General features: G+C 39.4%; 1 protein-coding gene across 1 annotated transcript; it reads right to left on the reverse strand.

The window, feature by feature from the left end:
* Positions 1-1,696: 1,696 nt before the first annotated feature.
* elmo2 (engulfment and cell motility 2) lies at positions 1,697-20,111 on the reverse strand. The gene is made up of 23 exons (XM_041033880.1): positions 20,067-20,111; positions 15,925-15,994; positions 15,500-15,596; positions 15,126-15,166; positions 13,881-13,953; positions 13,737-13,787; positions 12,242-12,411; positions 11,881-11,980; positions 11,240-11,391; positions 10,727-10,805; positions 8,370-8,405; positions 7,923-7,973; positions 6,935-7,057; positions 6,572-6,691; positions 6,363-6,467; positions 6,167-6,275; positions 5,799-5,935; positions 3,665-3,828; positions 3,278-3,390; positions 3,076-3,183; positions 2,871-2,953; positions 2,676-2,753; positions 1,697-1,962 (listed from the first exon to the last, which is right to left on the reverse strand). The coding sequence occupies exons 3-23, from the start codon at positions 15,575-15,577 to the stop codon at positions 1,762-1,764; spliced, it is 2,172 nt and encodes a 723-aa protein (XP_040889814.1). The 5' UTR covers positions 15,578-15,596; positions 15,925-15,994; positions 20,067-20,111; the 3' UTR covers positions 1,697-1,761.
* Between the last annotated feature and the right edge of the window lie 726 nt (positions 20,112-20,837).

Genomic DNA, 20,837 nt, shown 5'->3' on the forward strand with positions numbered 1-20,837 from the left:
ATTGGACAAAATAAAAGTGAATATCTTTCATGTTTTTTTGATGTGTTGGGCATCAGAGCTTTGACTCTGAGTTCCTTCATGGAACATTAAGTTTATTCCCTACATCTCTAAACATAAACATACACAAATCTCAAAATCTTCACACACACACACACACACACACACACACACACACACACACACACACACACACACACACAGAAACACAGACACACAGATGTACACTCACAGACACAAACGGTTGGCAAGACTTTGCACATATCACACACTTGAACAGTTTCAGTTGATTGGGATATATTTACTCACATTGTCTAAAAGGCTATGAAAAGGTGTTTTAGTCTGAGGAGAGAAGGGAGTCAAACAATGTGAAGCAGCATGAATGTTGAATAAACAGAAGCTATATCTGATACATGATATATAGTGTATATGAAGTAGTCTATTAACTGACCAGTTGATTGACAGACAATTAAGTGGCAAAATGTTGACAAACACTTAACTGTTTATGTTATTATTTCAGTGAAAGTGCTAAAATTCACTGGTTTCAGCTTCTCAAACATGACTATTTGCTGGTTTTCTTGTTTTTCATAACAGCGCAGTGAACATCTTTGGGTTTTAGAACAAAATAAACAATTTAAATATATTATCTTGACCTCTGGGAAATGTGATTGGGATTTTACACCATTTTATAGATTCAATTTATTATTTGATTGTTAATACTCTATTCTTTTACATTACTCTCTGATTCAAATGATTCAAACAATAGAGAAAGATACATTAATCTGTAGATTCATAAATTATGAAAGTAATCCTTAGTTGCAGCCCTACACTGTTCTGTCCCAGTATGACAGACAAGATAGTCTGTCATACTGGGACAGTAACAGACTGTGAAACAGGGATCATCCTTTTTCTTGTCTTACATTTTTAGTCCTCTTCCTCATTGAATTCACAGTACTAGTTTTTTTTTCTAAGCTGCTGAATACGCAACACCATCAGATATCTTAGTATTAATGAGAGCACAATGGGGAACAGGATATTGAAACTGATTAGGGAGACCGTCATGTAACCAGAAACATCATGTTTGATGTCCTGTGATATCAGCCATCTCTCCTACTGAAATGACCTTGAGTAAGACACAGACTGAATCTCAATTCAGAATGTGTAAACTCTGGACTCTTTCTGTGTGACATTTCAATGTACGTCCTTCATGTGTGGGGCAGACAGAATGGAAGTGAACACTGTATTTAAACTGGATCAGGAGTTACTTCATTCTTTGTTTCCATGGAGACCACACACATGGCTTGATTGATCAATTAAGCATCAATTTGACTAAAACATACTCCAATTATGTCTAATTTGCACAGCTTTTCATCTATAGTCACCATCAGGCACAGTATTTTTCAACTTTACAGACAGGTTTATACCTTTAAGTAGTAAAGAATAGTGAATGCAAATCAAGATGTTGCCTGGAGACTGCTCCGATAAATGAGATTCAATTGCTGAATCTCTACCAGCTCCAGGAGTACTATTCTGTAAAACACCCTCACCTCTGACCTCCCTGCAAAGCTATAAACACATTTCTCCTATTTGACGAACTATACAGCATCACAAACACGGAGATGGAGAGAAGTCTCCAGGGTTCTGAAAAGTGAAAAAAAAAAAAACAAACAAATTCAAAGTAGCCTTTTGTGGTCCTTTTTTGTCCTTGATAAACACACACATGCAGTGCAAACGCGCACACACGCACGCACACACACACACATCTCAGCTGTAGTTGTATGTGAAGTTATACGAGCTAGGCTCCTTCGGCACAGGAGGCGGGGCCTCGGGGATAGTGATGTTCTCAAGGTCGAGGAGGCGGAGCTTCATCTCCATGCTGATGAGAGTATCTAGGTCACTGCGCGTCAGGTCACTGCCCATCTCTCTGCCCAGCAGCGCACACAGCCCATCAGTCCAGATGCAGTACTGCTCCAATAACATCACACACACACACACACACAGAGACACACACACACACACACACACACACACGAACATCCACAAAGGCTAAGAATAGTGTCAAAATTGTTAGTCACTGTATGGTGTCGTGTGCTATCGAACACGTATGTGCGTTAAAATTATGCAAATTATGATTTTTTTTTTTTGCTTTTTTAATTAAAGAAGTATGAATAGTTTGGCCAGCTGTTATACAAATGTGTAGCAAACACGTTAGCAAACAGTTACCTATTTACATACAACAGATAGGAAAGAACATTATCATTCATTTGAACTGGTGTTTGTGGCCATGTGATGAATTTAAGTGCAATATCCGCTCTCTTTAGATTTATTTTTGGTCATGATCAGCTCAAATAGGCAAATATTTGGCTTTATAGCCACTAAATACAACACTATATTCAGCTAATTGATAAATTTGTCTGTTTGGTGTTGAAGACGTAGTGTACAGTGGCTTCTTAGACCTGTTTTGCTGAAAACTGCGGCGTGTAAGAGTGAACCAAAACAGTAAAGTTGGGAGCTGGAAAACCAAAACAGCTGAAAGATGTCAAAAATGGTCCACAGAGCTGAGCAGAACTGCAGAGTCAGGAGATAATTCTCTGTACCGTCGTCACAACAAGTGGCACCTTTCCAAGTACACATTCAGTATTTTGTATAAAAATAAGCCTCACTGTTGCTGAACTTACCTCATACTTGTTGGGTGCAACAAAATTGAGCGTCTCATCGGGATCATAGAGGACAGAAAAGGCCAACTCCAGCACCTCCTGAGAGAGTCAGAGAGGTCAAGCAACACACTGTTACTTCACTCACAGCAAGAAATGAGAGAACAACTAAGTGACTAGACTGACAATAAAAAAAAAACAGGTAAAAAACTATACTACCTTGTTTTGTTTCAGAGCACTTTTTTCTTTCATGTGAGGGCAGTCCTTCCCTGTTACCACAGACTTGATATCTGATACGGGGACTAGGAGAAATCCAAAACAAACCATTTATGTATGGTGCATTAGGAACAGTGTCATGGTATGTGTTTATTAGAGTTTATTATTGGAAAAAACGTGGCAAAATAAAGGTTTCAAAGTGTCTTACTCTTGTCACTGAGGAGTTCAAAAGGCACTTCACCCTGAGGAGACTCATCAAGGTCCCCATAGTGCAGCACTTTGTGATTCAGTGAGAGTCTGCAGAACCAAAACTTCTCTACAAAAGTGACATGACACTTACTTGATAATCAACAGCAGCAGTACTTCTTGGGCAGTGAAAAGCAAAGTGATTGTATTGACAGTGTATATACCTTGCCTTCGGCGGTTCCCCAGCTTACGAAAGCAGCTTCCCTCACACAGCCGGTTGAGTCGCTGTTGCTTGATGAGCTCTAGGATCTCGGGCTGAATTCTCTCCCGCAGCTCACTGCAGCACAAACACAGCGTGAGCAACAGGGACGCACACGCAGACACACAAATACTATACTATTTACTATTACGGGGATCGAGCTGGCTGTGGATTAGAGATTTGAGCAGCAGTGTAGCCTGTTGCTAAGAGAAGGGTAAAAGGCTGAAATCTTGTTGCTACTCTACAAATTTTGTCAAAGCGACACTGAGCTACAGACTGTAAAAGTATTGAAGTCACTGAAACAAGCAGGTTAAGACTATAACAGCAGAAAAAGAGGTAGACACAGGCATACATGATAGGTGGAGACTGGAAGTCGTCTTGGCTCATTCTCTCTGACTGCCGCAGACGCAGGATCTCTGAATAGTTGAGGCCTCGCAGTTTATTCTTCAGCTGGTCTAAAGACGACGGCTTCATTGCCAGAGCCCTGGTGATCTGCTCACGGACCACCTGCATCACCTGGTCACCGTGAACACACACGCAAGCATACATGGAATGAGTGAGGAAAAGTGGTCACCTGCAACGTTTTCAGATCTACCTGCAGTGGTTTTTAGTGAACCGTGAATATTTTTTGAGTTGTAATTCACAGGAGCGTAATTTATTTCCCCATTTAGAATCTGCCGGCAGACATCTTTCCCCATCTAAAGGCATCAATATTTTAAATACACACCAGATGGTCCCAGTGTACTCTGCAACAATTGATTCTTGTTCATTTCAATGACTGTCTAGATAAGTAGTGATTGGACAAAGTATCTTCAATTGACACAGATTGCACTAAGAATGTAATTGTCATGCATTATTTAATAAACTAAAAACCTTTCAGCTGTCTGCTTCATAAAGCTGCTCAGTCACCCACAGCATAAGAACACAGGAGCTGCAGTAGTTAGAAATGTGTGTGTAAACATGAAGCCTGACATTAATTACGTGCATACTGAGCAAACCTCATCTGGACAGATGGTGGGTATTTGGTAATTAGGGTCACCCACTGTAAACAACCTACTAAAACTGTTTTTCATTTCAACTAATATTCAAGTTAAATGTTTCATCTTCTTTTACTTCTTAGAGTATTTGCTTTTCACACAAAATTAATTAAATAGAAGTGTAAGATTGACATCCAGTCTCTGCTTTTCTTGGAATTAAAAAGATGCACCTTAAATAAAAATGTGACAAAAAGTAGAGTTGTTGATGTTGTGACTCTCAGAGTTCACAGTTAAGTTTTCCAGTCCTCTTTTTTGAATTGGTTATGTGTATTCACATTGTCATTAAATATTTTTAGCAAGTGCAAGAAGCATAGTTGGCATATTTGGCTGTTTGGCTCTTATAGCAATAACTCAGACTAAGATTCTTAGTAGTGTAGTTAACATTCTGAACATTTGTTTGGCAGCTTCCTTTGAAGAAAGTTTTTTTTTTTTTTAATGCTGTATATTGTCCCTGTTTCAGTAGTCCCCTGTTTTTAAATTCTAGAAGTTCTGGAAAGTGTCAGATGCAGCAAATTCAGAAGAAATTATTTTATTATATAACAAGTTCAGCTCTCTTTTAGAAAATAGTTGTCATAACCATTGTGGTACAATATAAAGCGACTTCAGAAAGCCACTTTTATAACCTATGATGACAAAGTCATATGTCTGATTTTTTTTTTTGCAAATTTATTCAAAGAAAATCAAGTATTCAGACCCATGCTTCAGTACTTTCTAGAAGTTCTCCCACATAGCATGATGCTGCCACCACCATGCTTCACTAAGGCAATGCTATTAGCCAGGTGATGAGCAGTGGCTGGTGTTCACTAGACACAGAGTTTGGAGTTCTGCCCAGAGAGTTTAATTTTGTCTCATAAGACTACAGAATCTTTTTCCTCATTCTCTCAGAGTACTTTAATTTGCATTTGGCAAACTCCAGGCATGCTGTCATTTGTCTTGTACTCAAAGTGGTTTTCGTCCAGCCACTCTACCATAAAGGCTGATTGATGGAGTACTGCTGAGATGGCCTGATCTATGTCTCACCACAGTTTTATCGCAGAGGTCTACAGAGAAATACTTGGACCTCCTTGCTTGGATTTTGACCAAACAATCTGAATGAACTGTGGGACCTTATCTACTCGTGTGGCTTTCTAAACTATGTCCAGTCAATTCAGTTTGCCACAGGTGGACTCCAATCAAGTTCTAAACACATCTCAAGGAAAACCAAAGGAAACAGGATGCACCTGACCACAATGTGTCAAAGTGTCTGAATTCTTCTATAAATGAGAGATTTCAGTTTTTGTTTTCTGCAAAAATTTCTTAAAATAGGTTTTCACTTCATTTTATTTCATGGGTTATTGAGTGTAGATTGGTGGGTAAAATCTTAATTATATTCAGTTAAAATTAAATCAACACAATAAAGTGTGCAAAAAGTGAAGAGGTCTGAAATGTGAGAGTGCTTTAATCTAAGACCTTGTTGAAGTCCTCAGTTGTGGCCCTCATCTCTTTCCAGGTTTTATTAAGCAGCTGGATACAGACACAGAAGAACTCCTCCCATGCCCGGTCATGGGTAAAGAACATGGGGTGGTAGTCATTGCAGCCTTCATTAGCTACACAAAAGAAAAGATTTCAATTGTGAAATGAAATAACTGCTGTGAAAGAAGCATTCTTCTTCTCTCTCACACTATCTGAGCAGGAACAATGACTAACAAAATACACTTCCTGTAGACTTCTTTAACTTCTAGCTGACACACTGTTTATCCCATTTTAGAGACATATCAAGATAACTGATTAATTAAAGTACAACAACTACACTTCCTGTTAAATACAGATCTACTTACGCAACTCTCCAACCTGGAGTATTTCGCACAACATTCGAGTGAGTTCGATGGCACACCGGCCAAAGGGACATTCATGCTTGTCCTCTCGGCTGCTGTTCTCCAGGACAATCTGTCACGAGTGAGGAGACGTGTTAGGTGAGGCTGACTTCTACGCCTTTCTGAGCTGAGCAAAGTCATGCCTGAGGCCACAACTAACCCTGATGTACGTGTCCTGGTGAACTTTGGCCAGATACAGCATGTTATCCAGAGCCAGCATCCCAGGAGGAGTCTGGGTGAAATCCATGGCTGGGTTCACATGGTTCTGAATTTTAAATAGAAATAACATGATTTAAAGCTATTTATATAGCTAGTTTTACAAGTATTACCCCTAAGCAGAAGAAACTGATATCTGGACTGGAGACTCACAGTGAAACCCAGCATCTTGTAGTCCTTGGTGTACATGGCCTTTCTCTTCTCTGTACCAGTGGGGTCATTTTCTCCATCAAAGGCGATCCTACGCAGCTCAAAAATGATATCTCTCTGGGCCTGAGCCACAGCAAGACGACATGTTATCAGCATACAAAGCAAAACGTTATAGCAGAAAAACAGTAAGGAAAACCAAAAAAAAAAAAAATTCAGTGAATCAGTGGTCAGAAGATGGCAGAAGATTTTTGACTGTGACATTAGTTACAAGTCCTTAGTGGGAAAAAAATCAGTATTTACTTTGTCAGGCTTAAGAAGATTACACAGCACTAATAAGCAGAAAAAAATCAGTATTTAAATCTTTACCTGATCATTAGGATCCATTTTGGTCATCATTCGTTCTTCCAAAAGGTTAAAGGTCAACACCTGCAGCACATACAGCTGATGTGCCATTTCTGCTTTGATTGGTCGATTTCCTCTTATAACATGCTGGAAAAGAACGGCCTTGAGTTAAGAAGAACAGAATCTCTACATAGGCTGCAATTTGTGCACCAACAACAGCGCATTAAATCGCAACAGCACAAAACCAAAATCCTCCTCTGAAACATAAAAGGAAAACCTGACAAATTCATAATTTGATAACAAGCTGAAGAGCATCTGCAAGGTTTGGAAAATCACCTGAAGACTGAAGACAGAAGTGCCTATTATTTTATGGACTGATTACGCTCAGTGTAAAAATGATGAAAATAATCTGGTCTAATAACAGGTGATAACGCAGACACTGCGAGCATCCAGCAGGTAACCAGATCTCAAACAGTCCATCAGTTCACCATTTGCTGGTGAAGCGTTTCCTTGCTCCAGGAGGCAGCAGAGCAACATCTTCCTCACTGACATTTGCAGCCAGTTCACTCAGCCACTTCCAGATGAGTCGGTGCCAGAAGGAATCATTTTCAGAACAGATTTTGTTCCACTTCATGGACTTTATGCCATATCACATTTGCTGGGTCTGTGTCACAGCTCTCCAAGTGAGTACATCTTTTTCACTTCCTGAACTGCTTGTCTCAGAGATAAAACTTCCCCCAAAACAGCCCCCAATGACCACCAAACTCAACAGAGGAAGGCTCAGAGAAGGCTGAAGAGAAATATTCTGTATTTTATAAAGTTTTCCAATGTTTTAATAGTGACTAAACACAATCTCTGGGAACTGCTCAAATTCTGTGTTCACACCTGTATTTTTATTTTACAGCTGTCTGAAAGCTTAATAGCCAGCAGAGCAGAGCAGAGCATTAACTCTGACATGCAGCTGAATTAGCCAGAAACACTTAGTTTTCTGAATTTCAGACTTCATACTCACATTGAGGATGATGGATCGCAGGTGTTTCTGGGCCAGAGTGCTTGCCATTTCCTGAGTGTAAGAGATACAACAATCCGACACACAGGTCAGATGAGGGAAGATGTTTTACTAAACAGCAGAAAAGTGCAAAGATGTAACTTTACTCAAATGTACCCGCAGAAAATAAGAATTGTAAACAATTACTGAAATGCAGCAACACCCTGAAGCTACATTTCCATCACTGGTTTGAACCCTTTGCTCTTCATACCTTCTGTAAAACGTGACAACGTGGTCTGACTTCGATATGTCAACACAGTCTGTCTGCTGCTGCAGCAAGCTATGGTTCTATCTTAATTTGCATGGATTATGCAGCGGCTTTTCATGACACAGAAAGAGCGAGAGAGTCAAGGAGGAGTAGGCCTGTGGGGTGGAGAGGATGGCATGAGATGCTGAGGGATGTGTACTCACAGTGAGGTGCTGCTCCAGCGGGTTAGTATACTCCTCCTACGGGTTGAAGGGAGGGAGGAGGGACGTGGGTGTAACAATAATGGAAACAAAGAGCGCACACACGGACCATGAGATACAGGGATACATCAACGGCACAGCATGCAACAGAATAAGGACATGAAACAGCATCATGTCAAATAAGAACATCAAGTAGTCACGACATTTACAGGTAGCTGTTTAAAAAACATCTCATGCCTTACACATCTGACGACCATGCATTTAATGGTTTATCCAGCTGGTTTTGAAAGGACTTCACAAACCTAAGGGCTGTAAACCTTTATCAACCCACAGAGGATAAGGTGATCTTTAAACGCACACACCCTTCAGCAGAGATGTTTATCATGTATTCCTTATTTGTTTAGGATGTATTGGACTATTGTTCTACTGCTACACTGCTGCCAGAATTGCTGCATTGCTCATTTTAAGGATTAATTCCAGACAAAAGTCACTTCTTTGAAAACAACAAAAACGACACAAGTGAGAAGAAAAACATCCTTAAATCTAAATTTTAAAGAGTAACTCCTCTCTGATGCATTTAATGAGCTGTAAACTTACGCTTAGTTCCGTTAGTAATTAATTCAACAGAGCCAGCCACATGCAGTATGAGCTGTGTGCCCCTCTGCTGTATTTTTCTCACTAGAACTGACTCAGTTCGCCCCCCAGTGGTCAATAACAGCAGCTAAAGATGAATGCATGTTCAAGGACAAATGTCCGTGTAACAGAATGATACTGAATTTTAGAATGGAAATGTTTTTACTATCTAATTTCTTTTCATCTCAATTTGTCTTAAATGTAATGTCAAGTGATTAATAACAGTTAGTGAGTCAAACACAGCTTTCACCATGAATCTGACTGACACATTTGTTAGTATTAAAGTGACTAATTATAGAAAGGTTTGATAAAGGTGTTGGGTCTAATATATGTAAACAGGGCTACTGATTTCTCCTAACTTTGCACACACTTATAGGCCTTATTAATATTAACACTTTGTTAGAAAAAAAAAGATCTATTATGTGAGGTTACACTTAATCTGTTTACTTAGATGTAAATGTGTGATATTATTGAAATCAAACTTTAAGACATTTATCAGACGGCTAGCATTGATTAGCATTGTTTTACCTGCATTATGCAATTACTGAGTTTCTACTATATTTTTTTATCCTCTGCATTTTTCTCCAGTTCAATTATGATATTATTTACTCCACTGAATAAACAAAAGCAACATGGTTTTACTGTGTTAAAAGTGTTTACAAGTCTTCAATTGTGGAAACGCATTCAATAACTACAACATCTTTTAGAAACAAATCACACACACAGGCACAAAACACTGCATGAAACAGGATGAAACACTGCAGTATGCTAGTGCACTATGTGAGCTGGGATAAAAGTTGTCATTGTGAAGTGAGCAGAGCACAGGAAACAGAGACATTAGTGATCAGTAACATAGTGGACAGACACCCAAATAAGCACTCAGTCCTTTAGTTTTTGTACATTTGCCTGAGCTGCAGGGATGTTTCATAACACATCTGTTGGTTTTTGCCTGAAACTCTTAAATCAAGCCAGAAGAAAATTGAGATGTTATTGTGAATAGAAAATTTGAACAACTGCAACAATCAAAATCTGGTTACTAAATTTATATATTTGGATGGATCTGAATTATTTATTATCCCGTATGTGTTCATTCCTGCCTACACTGCTCACAAAGCCAATTTATCCCCATGTGAGTTATAATATACTCTCTGATTTGTAAAGTATGTGACATACAACTAATGGCATCATGTCCAATGACTTTTATAGGAATAAGCACTTTTCACTGAAATCTGCCCAAAAATAAATCCTTAATTACTGTATTGTGCTTGGATCCCTTGGATCCCAAAACTCTTTGTCTATTTGACACAGTCATCCTTCAGTTACAGCTGGATGGCAGGTCTACCTCACTAAGCTGCTCCGAAATAACTGCAGCATAACAAATGTGCAAACTTCAAAGGAAGGTGAGTACTATTTTGAGAGAGTGTGTCATTACAGCGATGACTGTCAGACAGAATCCACAACATGACAGCTGGCAGACAGACGTCTATTTATGAGATTAGCCTTAACTAACCTACTGCTGCAAACACGAGCAGCCAGGGTGAGGCAGCTCTCTGATAATCGAAAAATAGACTCTATTATGAAAAAATGTCAGTCTATTATGCATGGGTGGCTTTTTCTGGAGCGTAATATGAGAATGAAACATTATTAGTATTCCACTTTTGTTTATTATGTGTATTCAGTCCTTTTCTCTGAAACAGCACACTGTGTTGTGGGTGCTGTTCACTGACCTGCCGTCTGTCCTCTGGTGCCTTCAGGAACAGAGCATTGATGAGGGCGATGGCGTAGGTCTGGATCTCCTGATTTGACCTGAAGAATTATCCAGCATCATAACAACCAGTTAGAAGCATCGTGCCCCACAAATCTCCATACAGACTTCAAACTACAGGCTAACAACTATGCTACACTACAATTTATCGTACTTTTGTCGCTATCACCACCAATACCTGAGGTGAGTGAAGGATTTTTAGAAGTCACTGTTACATACAACAATTTTGATTAATTGTTAATCTTAATTTTATATTGGAAAGGACATTGGCAATAACTTTATTCCCATAAAAAGACCAAAAAATTTGACTAGGGTCATCGAAACATTCTGAACACACCATTTAAATAATGCCAAAAGCTTAATACCATGGCAAATTTCTCTATACATTTCTTAAGTTACCCCCACACTGCTACATTCACTCCTCTGCCCCCCATATCAGAGTGCAGAAAGCCCCTGTGCGTGTGTGTGTGCTCACACTTGCAGGTGCCCGATGAGCTGTCCCACGGTGATTTCCTGGGCCACTCGATGGTAGAGGCTGTGGCTGTTAAGGACCATGCTCTCCAGGATGGCCAGAGAACGCTGCAGGATGGACACATCCACCATTGGCTGGTTCACATACCCTGCGATCTGAGTGGTGGCAGCGAAGAGGAAACATGGACATAACTCTGAATCTTTAATATGTCAGTTGTGAGTTTCAGAGCTCATTAAGTGTTTGTGTTATATAATCTGTAAAAGTTTAAAAAGTTAAAAGATGCAAATCATGTAGAGTCTCTCTTCTCAAAGAAAAAGTAAATTTATCTGTAAAAGAAAACTAAATGAAGAGTTCAGTAAGTTTCCCCTGAGTGACTGTCAAAGCCAAACTGAAGTTTGCAGAAGAAAACTAGCCACATACACACTGGAGGATCTCCAAATAATGTGAGAAGTTGCTAGGCAACAGCACCCACTCATTTCCGGAATGTAGGACAAAAACGAAGGTCAAGCAATTAAATAAAGGAGAGGGTGAATAAAAAGGAATAAAAAGGTAGACCTTGAATTTTTAAACAGTGAAGATTTGTCCAGTGGGGTCTCGATGAAACTAATATGCAAGATGAATTGTTCTTTTATTGGAGGAGGTACCTGTTTGATGAAGGAGAGCGAAATAAGGTCCCAGGACACAATGCCATGATCCATTAGTTCCAGGAAGGCAGTGAGAGTGAAGGCCAACATTTCACCGAAGCTGAAGGAAGTAAAGAGCAGTCAGTACAGGCCTTTACACATTTTCTGACCTGTTACAGCTTCAAAGAAATAATAATACAAGTATAAAGAAGTAAAATCACAGCAGATTTATCCCTGGGCTCAACAGCATGGACTTCACTGTTTCCAGTATAAGTGGAAGTTTAGAAAGGCTTTGAACATAAAACTTTTACACTGAAAATACATTACACGGACATCACTGTACAAAATATCATCACTGTCAAAAAACAAAAACTGTGCTCACTGGGTGCCACTCTCTACAAGACGTGCCAGTGTCCCAATGCCTTCCATGTTGATGAACTCTGTGGCGAAGGTTGGGTCTGCTGACAGCTTGGCGAGCTCTTTCAGAGCCTCAAGGCGAGCGTCGATACCGTGGGACTGGATCCTCTCCAGGAGCTGACGAGCAGCCCGAGCCTGTCAGCCAGGACAAAAAAACATGTCACTTTCTTGATAAGTTTACCACTGAATTATGATTTTGAGGATATACCTCAGGTCAAAAGTACTTTAGAAAGATTTGTTGTTGTTGTGTTTGTACATTCTGTTGGTTTCATGTATTTCAACGCTGATATGCAGTCACTTTATACTTTCAGTGATAAACAACTACAATGAATAAGTACTAACTGTCTATCATCAACTGAAAAACTGCAACCTATATACAATATTTAAAATATATTGTCACTCAAGAACTCAAGGAATTTGATCTATGAAAAGCAGTAAGCGTGACATGTTTTACGTAATGACATGAGCCTGAGTTGTCATTACATTTTCAACTCAACATAGTTCATCAACATATGGCATGAGCTGTTCCTGCTTTTTGTCCCATGTATTTTTTTGTGTTTAGACTGTAAAGGGCTAAAAAGAGAACTTCGAAATAAGACGTGAAGGACTCTATTTTGGGGGGTTAAGGAACAGAGCATGAAAACATGCACCACTACATTATTTACAATAGGTCAAAGTGAAACCAGCAAGTCAGCCTGTGAGGTGTGATATATGTTTACAGAGGACAGCTGCATTTGTATCTTTTCTTATAAGATAGTAAGTGTGGCTAACTTGGGAATGTTTAAAACTTTGTTGTTCGCCCGAGTGCTCATGTTTCTTGCCCCATCCGACTTCTTTTTCTGCAATGTCGCCACATTCCCAGTTCTCAGTGATGTACTTGAGAAAACCCAGGTCGTAATGAACAGGAATTACTCTTTAACGCACAGCCAAGCCTACAGCGCTTTGGTGACGCTTTTGGTGTTGGAGGTGGGAGGCACACCCACAATGCACTTGGAAGCAGGGTGGGATTAGAAAGAATATATTATCACACATTATTATTAAGAGCTCGAGAGGCTGCTGCTAACAGCCATGAAAAATCACACCAACTCGCCTCATCTTTTTAAAAGTAGAGCTCTCCCACCATGATGTACTGACACTTTGGTTAACGAGTCCAGATCAGTGTGTCCTAGAAGGAAACTTGCAAGGTCTTGGCTGAATTGATATTTTTAGAGGTACAAAACTGGCACAAATGTAGACATGGACTGGCACAAATGTAGAGTGTAGTGATTATGATATTCATGTGTGCAAACCTTTTATAGTCCCTACAAAATAAGAATTAGAGAATTGAACCAAGAACCAACTTACACACAGTTTACTCAGTGTACTAACAGCAGACTGTTATCATGTTTAAAGGAAGTTAAAATTCAAAACTTCCTAATGAAAGACACGGCTGAACAGGAATAAGAACAAGGGTCACTCACAGGTGAAATGGCTAATCGAAGGATGGTCCCGTTTTTGATTTCACCGCGGCTCTAAAAGATAATACAGGAGGAACGTTGGTACAAGTTCAACAGTGATTTACAAAGTCATCAACACTAGGTTAGGAAGAAAACAGTGAAGCTCACCTGCTCAGTGATATAAAGCTGTGGCCCATCAGCATAACGCAGAGCAAACTGCTCTGAGCCTGACAAAGACCAGCTGAGGATAAGGACAAAAAGAAAAAGTTAAATTCACCACAAAAAAGTTAAATACCTACCACAAAATCACAGGAACATAATGCAGGAATGTTAAAATGCAGCATACTCCAGTATGCATGAACAAAAGGTTGCTGAAAGTCAGCTTGCTCCCTCCAGCAGTTGTATTTACACGAGTGGCAAACTTAGAGATTGTGGAGGAGAATTATTCAGTGGGTGTTAACAGTAAAGTGCAAAAAATTTTCAGTTTCAAATGGAAAAATGGAAAAGTGAGGCAGTGGGTAGACTCGGCACAGGCAAAAGCTGGACGGGTGAGATACAATTTTGAAATATTCACCCGTTAAGCACAAGACAAAATGCACACAGAGACGACAACAAAGCTCTAAATCACAGGCTAAAACATAAGAAGAAATGATGATTGATAAAAGAAAAAGTAGTGGGTAAGAGTGGTTTAGTAAGGTATCCACAGTCAGATCTTATCTCAGTGTGTGAACCACACGAGTTCTGTGATCAAACTGGTATCTGCACAACTGCACCAACTTTCAATGGACTGGGTATGACAAGCTTCACAGCTGCCATTGTTTTTATTTATTTATTTTTTTTTAGTATTGCATCATAGAAGTGCACATGATTTATTGAAAGGTTACACTTTTGAACGAAGAAGTAAAACACTACAACATACACACTGCCATTCATTTCTATAGAAGTCTTTTTTGTTTACCTATGCAGAACTAATTAATGCAACTTTAACCTTTACAATATGTGAATAAGAGTTCTCTCTCTCTCTCAAATTGAATCGAAGGTAACTGGACTTGTATTTGTCTGGGAAGACGTTTCGCCTCTTATCCAAGGGGCTTCATCAGTTCGTATGCATCGGTCTTTCTAGTCCGCACTAGTCTGACCTAAGAGTTGAATAAGAGTTGACCGCATGGTAATGATATGCTAATCTGTGATTGTGTTAAGTCTATCCACCCAAACTACCACAATGACCAAACTGATTGAATTATTTTACCTAATTCCAACACACACAATCTAAATAAATGCTCTTATATCTTTTAGGTAATATACAGAAGAAGACCAATATTCAGTCATTTAGTATTTGACCGGAAGGTCGGAGACAATAATAAAGAACAAAATCATTAGGAAAATATGAGAACATGGAGGAGTAATGCTTACCCATCACATACTTCCCGTATTATTGAGGACAAAGGTCTTTTCTGTAAAAAAGCATTGCACAGATGCAAAATTACAACATTAAATGGCTGAAATGAAACCAAGTTAAAAATTAAATAGTAAAATTACATTTCCTAAACCTATGACTCATGAGGAGTGATTTGTCATGACTACCACTGCAGGTACCTCCCTGTATCCTGCATGACTAAAACACATCTCAGCATTACTTGTGTCTTTCACATTCAAAACAGATTAAAGCAATGCATAATTCCACCCTTTAATGACCAAACTACTATCTATAGGTTTATCCACTAACAGCCAGGAAGATGAGTCACTAGAAGCAAAATGGAGAAGTCATGTTTCAGGCAAATACAGACCTGATCCATCTCTATAAGCTGAGCATTAGCACCCGGCCACTCAATAGCCACCTTCACGATGTCAGCTGGGGGTGGCATGGCTGTGTTATTGTAGCACCTAAAGGAAGGAAAAAAGGCATTTGTTTTCATCTCTAATGCATCTTCATCAGCCAGACAGTATCTGGAGTTATAACACTTTTTACTTCCCTTAAACACTTGAATTACATTCAAATGCAACTCTGGAAATAAATGCCATTAAAATGATAAGCGATGAAAAATGAGACAAGTTTGATAGCTCACCTATTCAAAATGTATTACAAGTATTTGTCGTTACAGCTGAGTGCTTTCCTTATCCTGCACTCCTACACTATGTCAAAATATTGAGTTTTGGGTTGTCTGATCACTGATTAACTTCAGAGTTACACGAACTAGGAGTTATACTTTACCAAATGGAGAAGTGTTGAGGGGGTCAATCAGTCTCACAGCTCTGCTGTATAAACCACTGTGTCAGCTCCCCTGTGAACACAGAAACCCACACACTGGTCATGTCATGGCAGAATCTTGCTTTCCTCAAAACCCAAAACCTCAGTTTGCTCCATCCCTGCATTTCTCTCCTCTGAACTGAATCTGTCAGTGAAGGGATCAATAAGCATGACTGTTTTACAAAACCACCCACACACACAAAACACACACACCAACACATGCATATCTTCACTAGGTCAAGCCTTCTGCCTACTGGGCTCTGGGTCTGCTGTGTTTTGATACCCTGGACATTACTGTTTTGCATTTTATTGGTAATACATAAACTGAATATCCTTACTCTCCATTTGTGCTACACCCATCTTCACAAACTTTACTGACATTTCACTTGTAAGTGTAAGAAAGTCTTTTCAAATCATGGAGGCATCATATACAACTGAAAGCAGTCAGCCCATTTGATACAGCAGCCTGGCTGATATTATCTGCCAATTTCACCTCATCACATACATATATACATATACACATACATACATATATATTTATATATATATGTGTGTGTGTGTGTGTGTGTGTGTGTGTGTGTGTGTGTTGCAATTCTTTGACAACCAAATTTAATGTATCTCTGTTGACATGTTGTTATCAGGTCCCACAGATTTATTACAGCGTCCCCTGTCACTCCTCATATTTTACATTTTGGCTATGAATAAGTAAATACAGAGATAAACTGTATGTATCCACAAAGTGTGCAGAGATGGTTACAAATTAGAACAAGTGAGATGCAACTGTCTGGCCATCTGCTCAAACTTAACACAACTGACATTTTATTGCGAGCTCTTATGTAGATCACATATTCAAAGTATTTAAATTTTTACAACGGTTCAATTTTCACATTTGCAAAGGCACGCTATTATTTACCTGAAAACATTTTCGGCTTATTTTGTTTGGCATCCCCTTTAATACTAAATTCCACTAGAGAACTGACACTTGTTAAACTTATTTCATTATTTGCAATGACTGCTCTGAAAAACAAGAGCAAGAACAACACGGCAGGGACCAGTCTGTGGCAACAGAAAGAGATTTCTCTCTCTGCTGACATGAAGGAAACATAAAAAAAGAAAGCTGTCTGACAGACTGTGATTGGAAGAATGTGGTAAAGAAGAAAAAGACACTACTGTTCTCCAAATGGCTCTTTGCAGTCAGGCTGCTTTCAGGACACAAAATACCTTGTATGGCTTAAAGCTGCTCATTTGAAAAGAAATCTTAATCATTCCCAAACTGTTATAGATGAAATAACCTTCTCGAACCAGCCTGAACCAAAGACTGCCTTCCCTAGAGATTTACCAGTTATAGTGCATTTCCAGCACTGCAGCACAGTCTTTCTGAGGAGTTTGTCTGGTTCTATAAATTTATTCTTTTGAGAAAATGGCATCAGTTGTCAGTGTGCGCTGTAGACGCCAGCTCCACACGATGAAAACATTTCAAAGTTGCAATAAAAATTGAAGCTGGAGTATGAATAATAAGCAAGCGTCAGTCCTTTCATCTCCACAACTTTGAACTACGGAATCACTGAACTGTATGCGCCACAGAATTTGTCACAACAGAGATTAAAAGACCGGGATAGGAACTGAGATAGATATATATATATAAATGTGTGTGAGTGTGTGTGTCTGTGTGTTTAACATCAACTACAACAAATTAAGGTGGATTATACAAATGAGAGTCAGAGTGAAAACGGCCATTTAAATTTACATTCCAACCAGCCATCTGATGGAGGGACTTCACCGCCTCCACATCTCCAAGCAGACTGTCCGCCACATCACATAATGTGTGATCTCTGAGTCTGCACTGCTGAAAAGTTTTCCACAAGTTCTGGTACTAATTTGCAATTTTCAGCGCTGACAACTGGCCAAAGACTCACAGAATGCAGACTTATCTTGCTATCTATGCAACACACTTATTTGACCATAGGGCTGGACATTATGCCAATACAATCCTGTAGCATACAGAAGTACAGAGATTTTTTGTGAAATATAATGAATAATAAAACACAATCATCTGAGCCGTAAAAACTGCAAAAGGCATTTTTTTTGTCTTACATTAAATTTATAACAAAGAGAATAAAGCTGGAAATGACAGTTTGACTCTTCATCATATCCATGCAGTCAAATGTGATGAACATTAACTAAACAGTTGCTATTTAAACACATATCATATGTATCAATAAATATTTAGTGGACATAGTATTGCCTTCTTAACAGAGGGCTACATAAAAGGGCTACATGTAGTGTGTAAGGTGTCCTATCCAATACATGTATAGTGAAATAAATTCAAATATTTCCATTAGAAAGCCAGATTATTCTGGATTTGAAGTCACTTTAAGACCCATCACTACAACACTGCATTTACTTCTGCATTTAAACTAGCCATTGGTCAGTGTTTGGAAGCCATAAATCACAGAATCTGACCAAAGATCTACTTACTAAACCTTTTTGCTGTTGATTGTTCCAGGATATAGGTCATTAAATATACAATGACATCATGTATCTTGTAAAACATGGCAAGTATATGGCTAGGCTTTACATTAACTATAAAAACACAAGAATAAATCAATATTTTGCATTGATACTGAGTTTTAAAAATAATAAACTTTTGCAACATGTTCTGCCTCTGTATGGCAAATGTTCAGCATAATATAAAGTTTAACAAAAACTGAACAACTCCACTAATTAAGTATTATTACAGGGTTATAGACCTTTTTCACAGCAGGCTTTCTGGTAACAAGAAGAGCACTGGTGTAGCTGGTAATTAATTGTGGCTCAGCTTTTTTTTTTAGGTGTCTCAGTAAAGTCATATAAGTGAACCAGCATGCAAAGCGCCCGTGAACTGGCAAACCTGAAGTTGCTGCTATTAATTACACCTGTCATAACATCTGCTGTTCAAAGAGTCCTACTGCATTGTGGTGCATTATATAGGTTATTTTATTTTTGGGGTGACTGCCGTACAGCAGAGATGAATGCTGATGACAGCTGCAAAGGTGAAGTGATGGGAACTTGTTTTCTGTCCTTAATACTGTTTCTGCAGCCTTGTGGCGGTAGCTTAGCAACAGCTGCTAAGGATCTCCTGCCTGAAAAGAAATCCCACAGTGTGGACGGAGCTTCTTTTCACAAAGAACCCCCCCTCCCTCCTCCCCAACTGCTTCTGCCCCCCTCTGCCAGCTACTTTCCGCCGCGACCCGGATCTTTCTGACGCCATTTTCCTATTCTTATGATGTTTTGGGGTCTTCTGTCTCGGCTGGCTCCAATAAAAGACTCACACATGTGGGCTGTGTGGTGCCTAACTTTTATGATAGCTTGTTAGCTTGTTGAATATGCGCAGTGGCGCCCCCTCTGGTGATACCGACGCTCATCAGGAGCTGACCGCTCCATAAGTGGAGAGAAAAAAAAAACGTTGGCAGTTTTCCTTTATGCTCTTCATATAAAAATATAATTTCATTAAGACAAATAAATGCACAGTATCTTTATAACATGAAACGCGACAGCAGCCATCCTTTTACATGATAGGAGACGGACCGTTTGCTGGCATGAACCGTTAACGTTAGCTATCATCTCCCAGACGTACCATTAACACCGTCAGTACAAGCTTCTTGATCCAAACCCAACTTATTAAAAGGTGTAAGGTCTGATTATAGGTGATCGATCAGGCTGGACTGTAGCTGTGGTAACCAGAAGGACCTCACAGACTGACGCAGCGACGGCTGCATTTGTACCCTTGTGATCTTTAACGAAATCAATCACAACTCCTGATAAATGGCTCGTTAAACAGCGGCTAACACACACACGGCGCTACCTCTCGCTATCCCCTGAGTGAAAGTAACACTGAACATCAAACTCACTCGCTATTACAGCCAGCACCAGCGATATTCTTCAAAAGGCGGCTACTGTTTTTCAGTCATCCAGCCAGCCCCTGTCTGCTCCTCCATTGCAGTCATGATGCAGCCTGTCTCTCGGGCGGCCGTTCACATGATGTCCTGATGCTTACTGGCTGTGCTCTGAACGCCTGTATGATTTTTACGCAAGACAACTGAGCTGCTAATGTGGATCTTACTCACCCTGTGACTGGGCCATCGATGATGCTCTCAGTATCCCTCTCTCCCCAGTGAAAATACTTTTGGAAAGGAGACACATTTCCACGCCTTGTAGGCGGGACGCAATGTAAATGTCACCGTCTGCAAATGAGGCAAACCCCTCATCTCTATCATTTGTGCACACTCAAACTGACATCTTCCTCCAGTGCAGCCTCCTACAGTACCGAGAGGATATGGGTACCCATGAATTATATATCAGTTTCAATTTTCCGCTTTCTATTTTCCCCTAATGTAATTACATTTCACTTTTCTTCCTAAGTGGTTTCAAGGCCAAACAAAAGACAAAATGAATCTGAGATTATAACTTAACTACGTGGCCCATATGTTTGTCAGATCCTGGCATGGTTAATTTTGCTCAGTATTTAATGATCCACACGTTTTCTCTCTGGTAGTTTTATGTTATGACACAAAAATTCACAGCTGTAGATTAGGCAAACTGGAAAAAAAAGACTCCAACCACATCCACAAATGCTGTTCTGTACTTTGAAGCCTACGGAAGGCTTGGTAATCTTTTGTCCCATGCACTGATAATAATATGTAATAATTATGTTTGTTGTGGCCAATACCGAAAACATTATTCTTGCATTTACACTACTGTGAAGAGGTAAACACAGGCCAAAGCTTCATATTGATCAGTTGATCTTCCCACTGGCAATGCAATTATTTAAAGAAATTATAGTTATCAATCCCATTGTTAGTAACATCAAATATTTATCATGTTATCTCATGAACTTC

Source organism: Toxotes jaculatrix, chromosome 3 (genome assembly GCF_017976425.1).
Source record: "Toxotes jaculatrix isolate fToxJac2 chromosome 3, fToxJac2.pri, whole genome shotgun sequence".
Taxonomy (NCBI): domain Eukaryota; kingdom Metazoa; phylum Chordata; class Actinopteri; family Toxotidae; genus Toxotes; species Toxotes jaculatrix.

Excerpts from the sequence above, each read along its gene's own strand:
- elmo2 (XM_041033880.1), bottom strand. The coding sequence starts at position 15,577 with ATGCCACCCCCAGCTGACATCGTGAAGGTGGCTATTGAGTGGCCGGGT. Across the intron at positions 7,058-7,922 it reads TGCGATCCATCATCCTCAAT|CATGTTATAAGAGGAAATCG; the intron begins GTGAGTATGAAG and ends GTTCTTTTCCAG. Across the intron at positions 3,829-5,798 it reads CAACTGAGGACTTCAACAAG|GTGATGCAGGTGGTCCGTGA; the intron begins GTCTTAGATTAA and ends CACGGTGACCAG.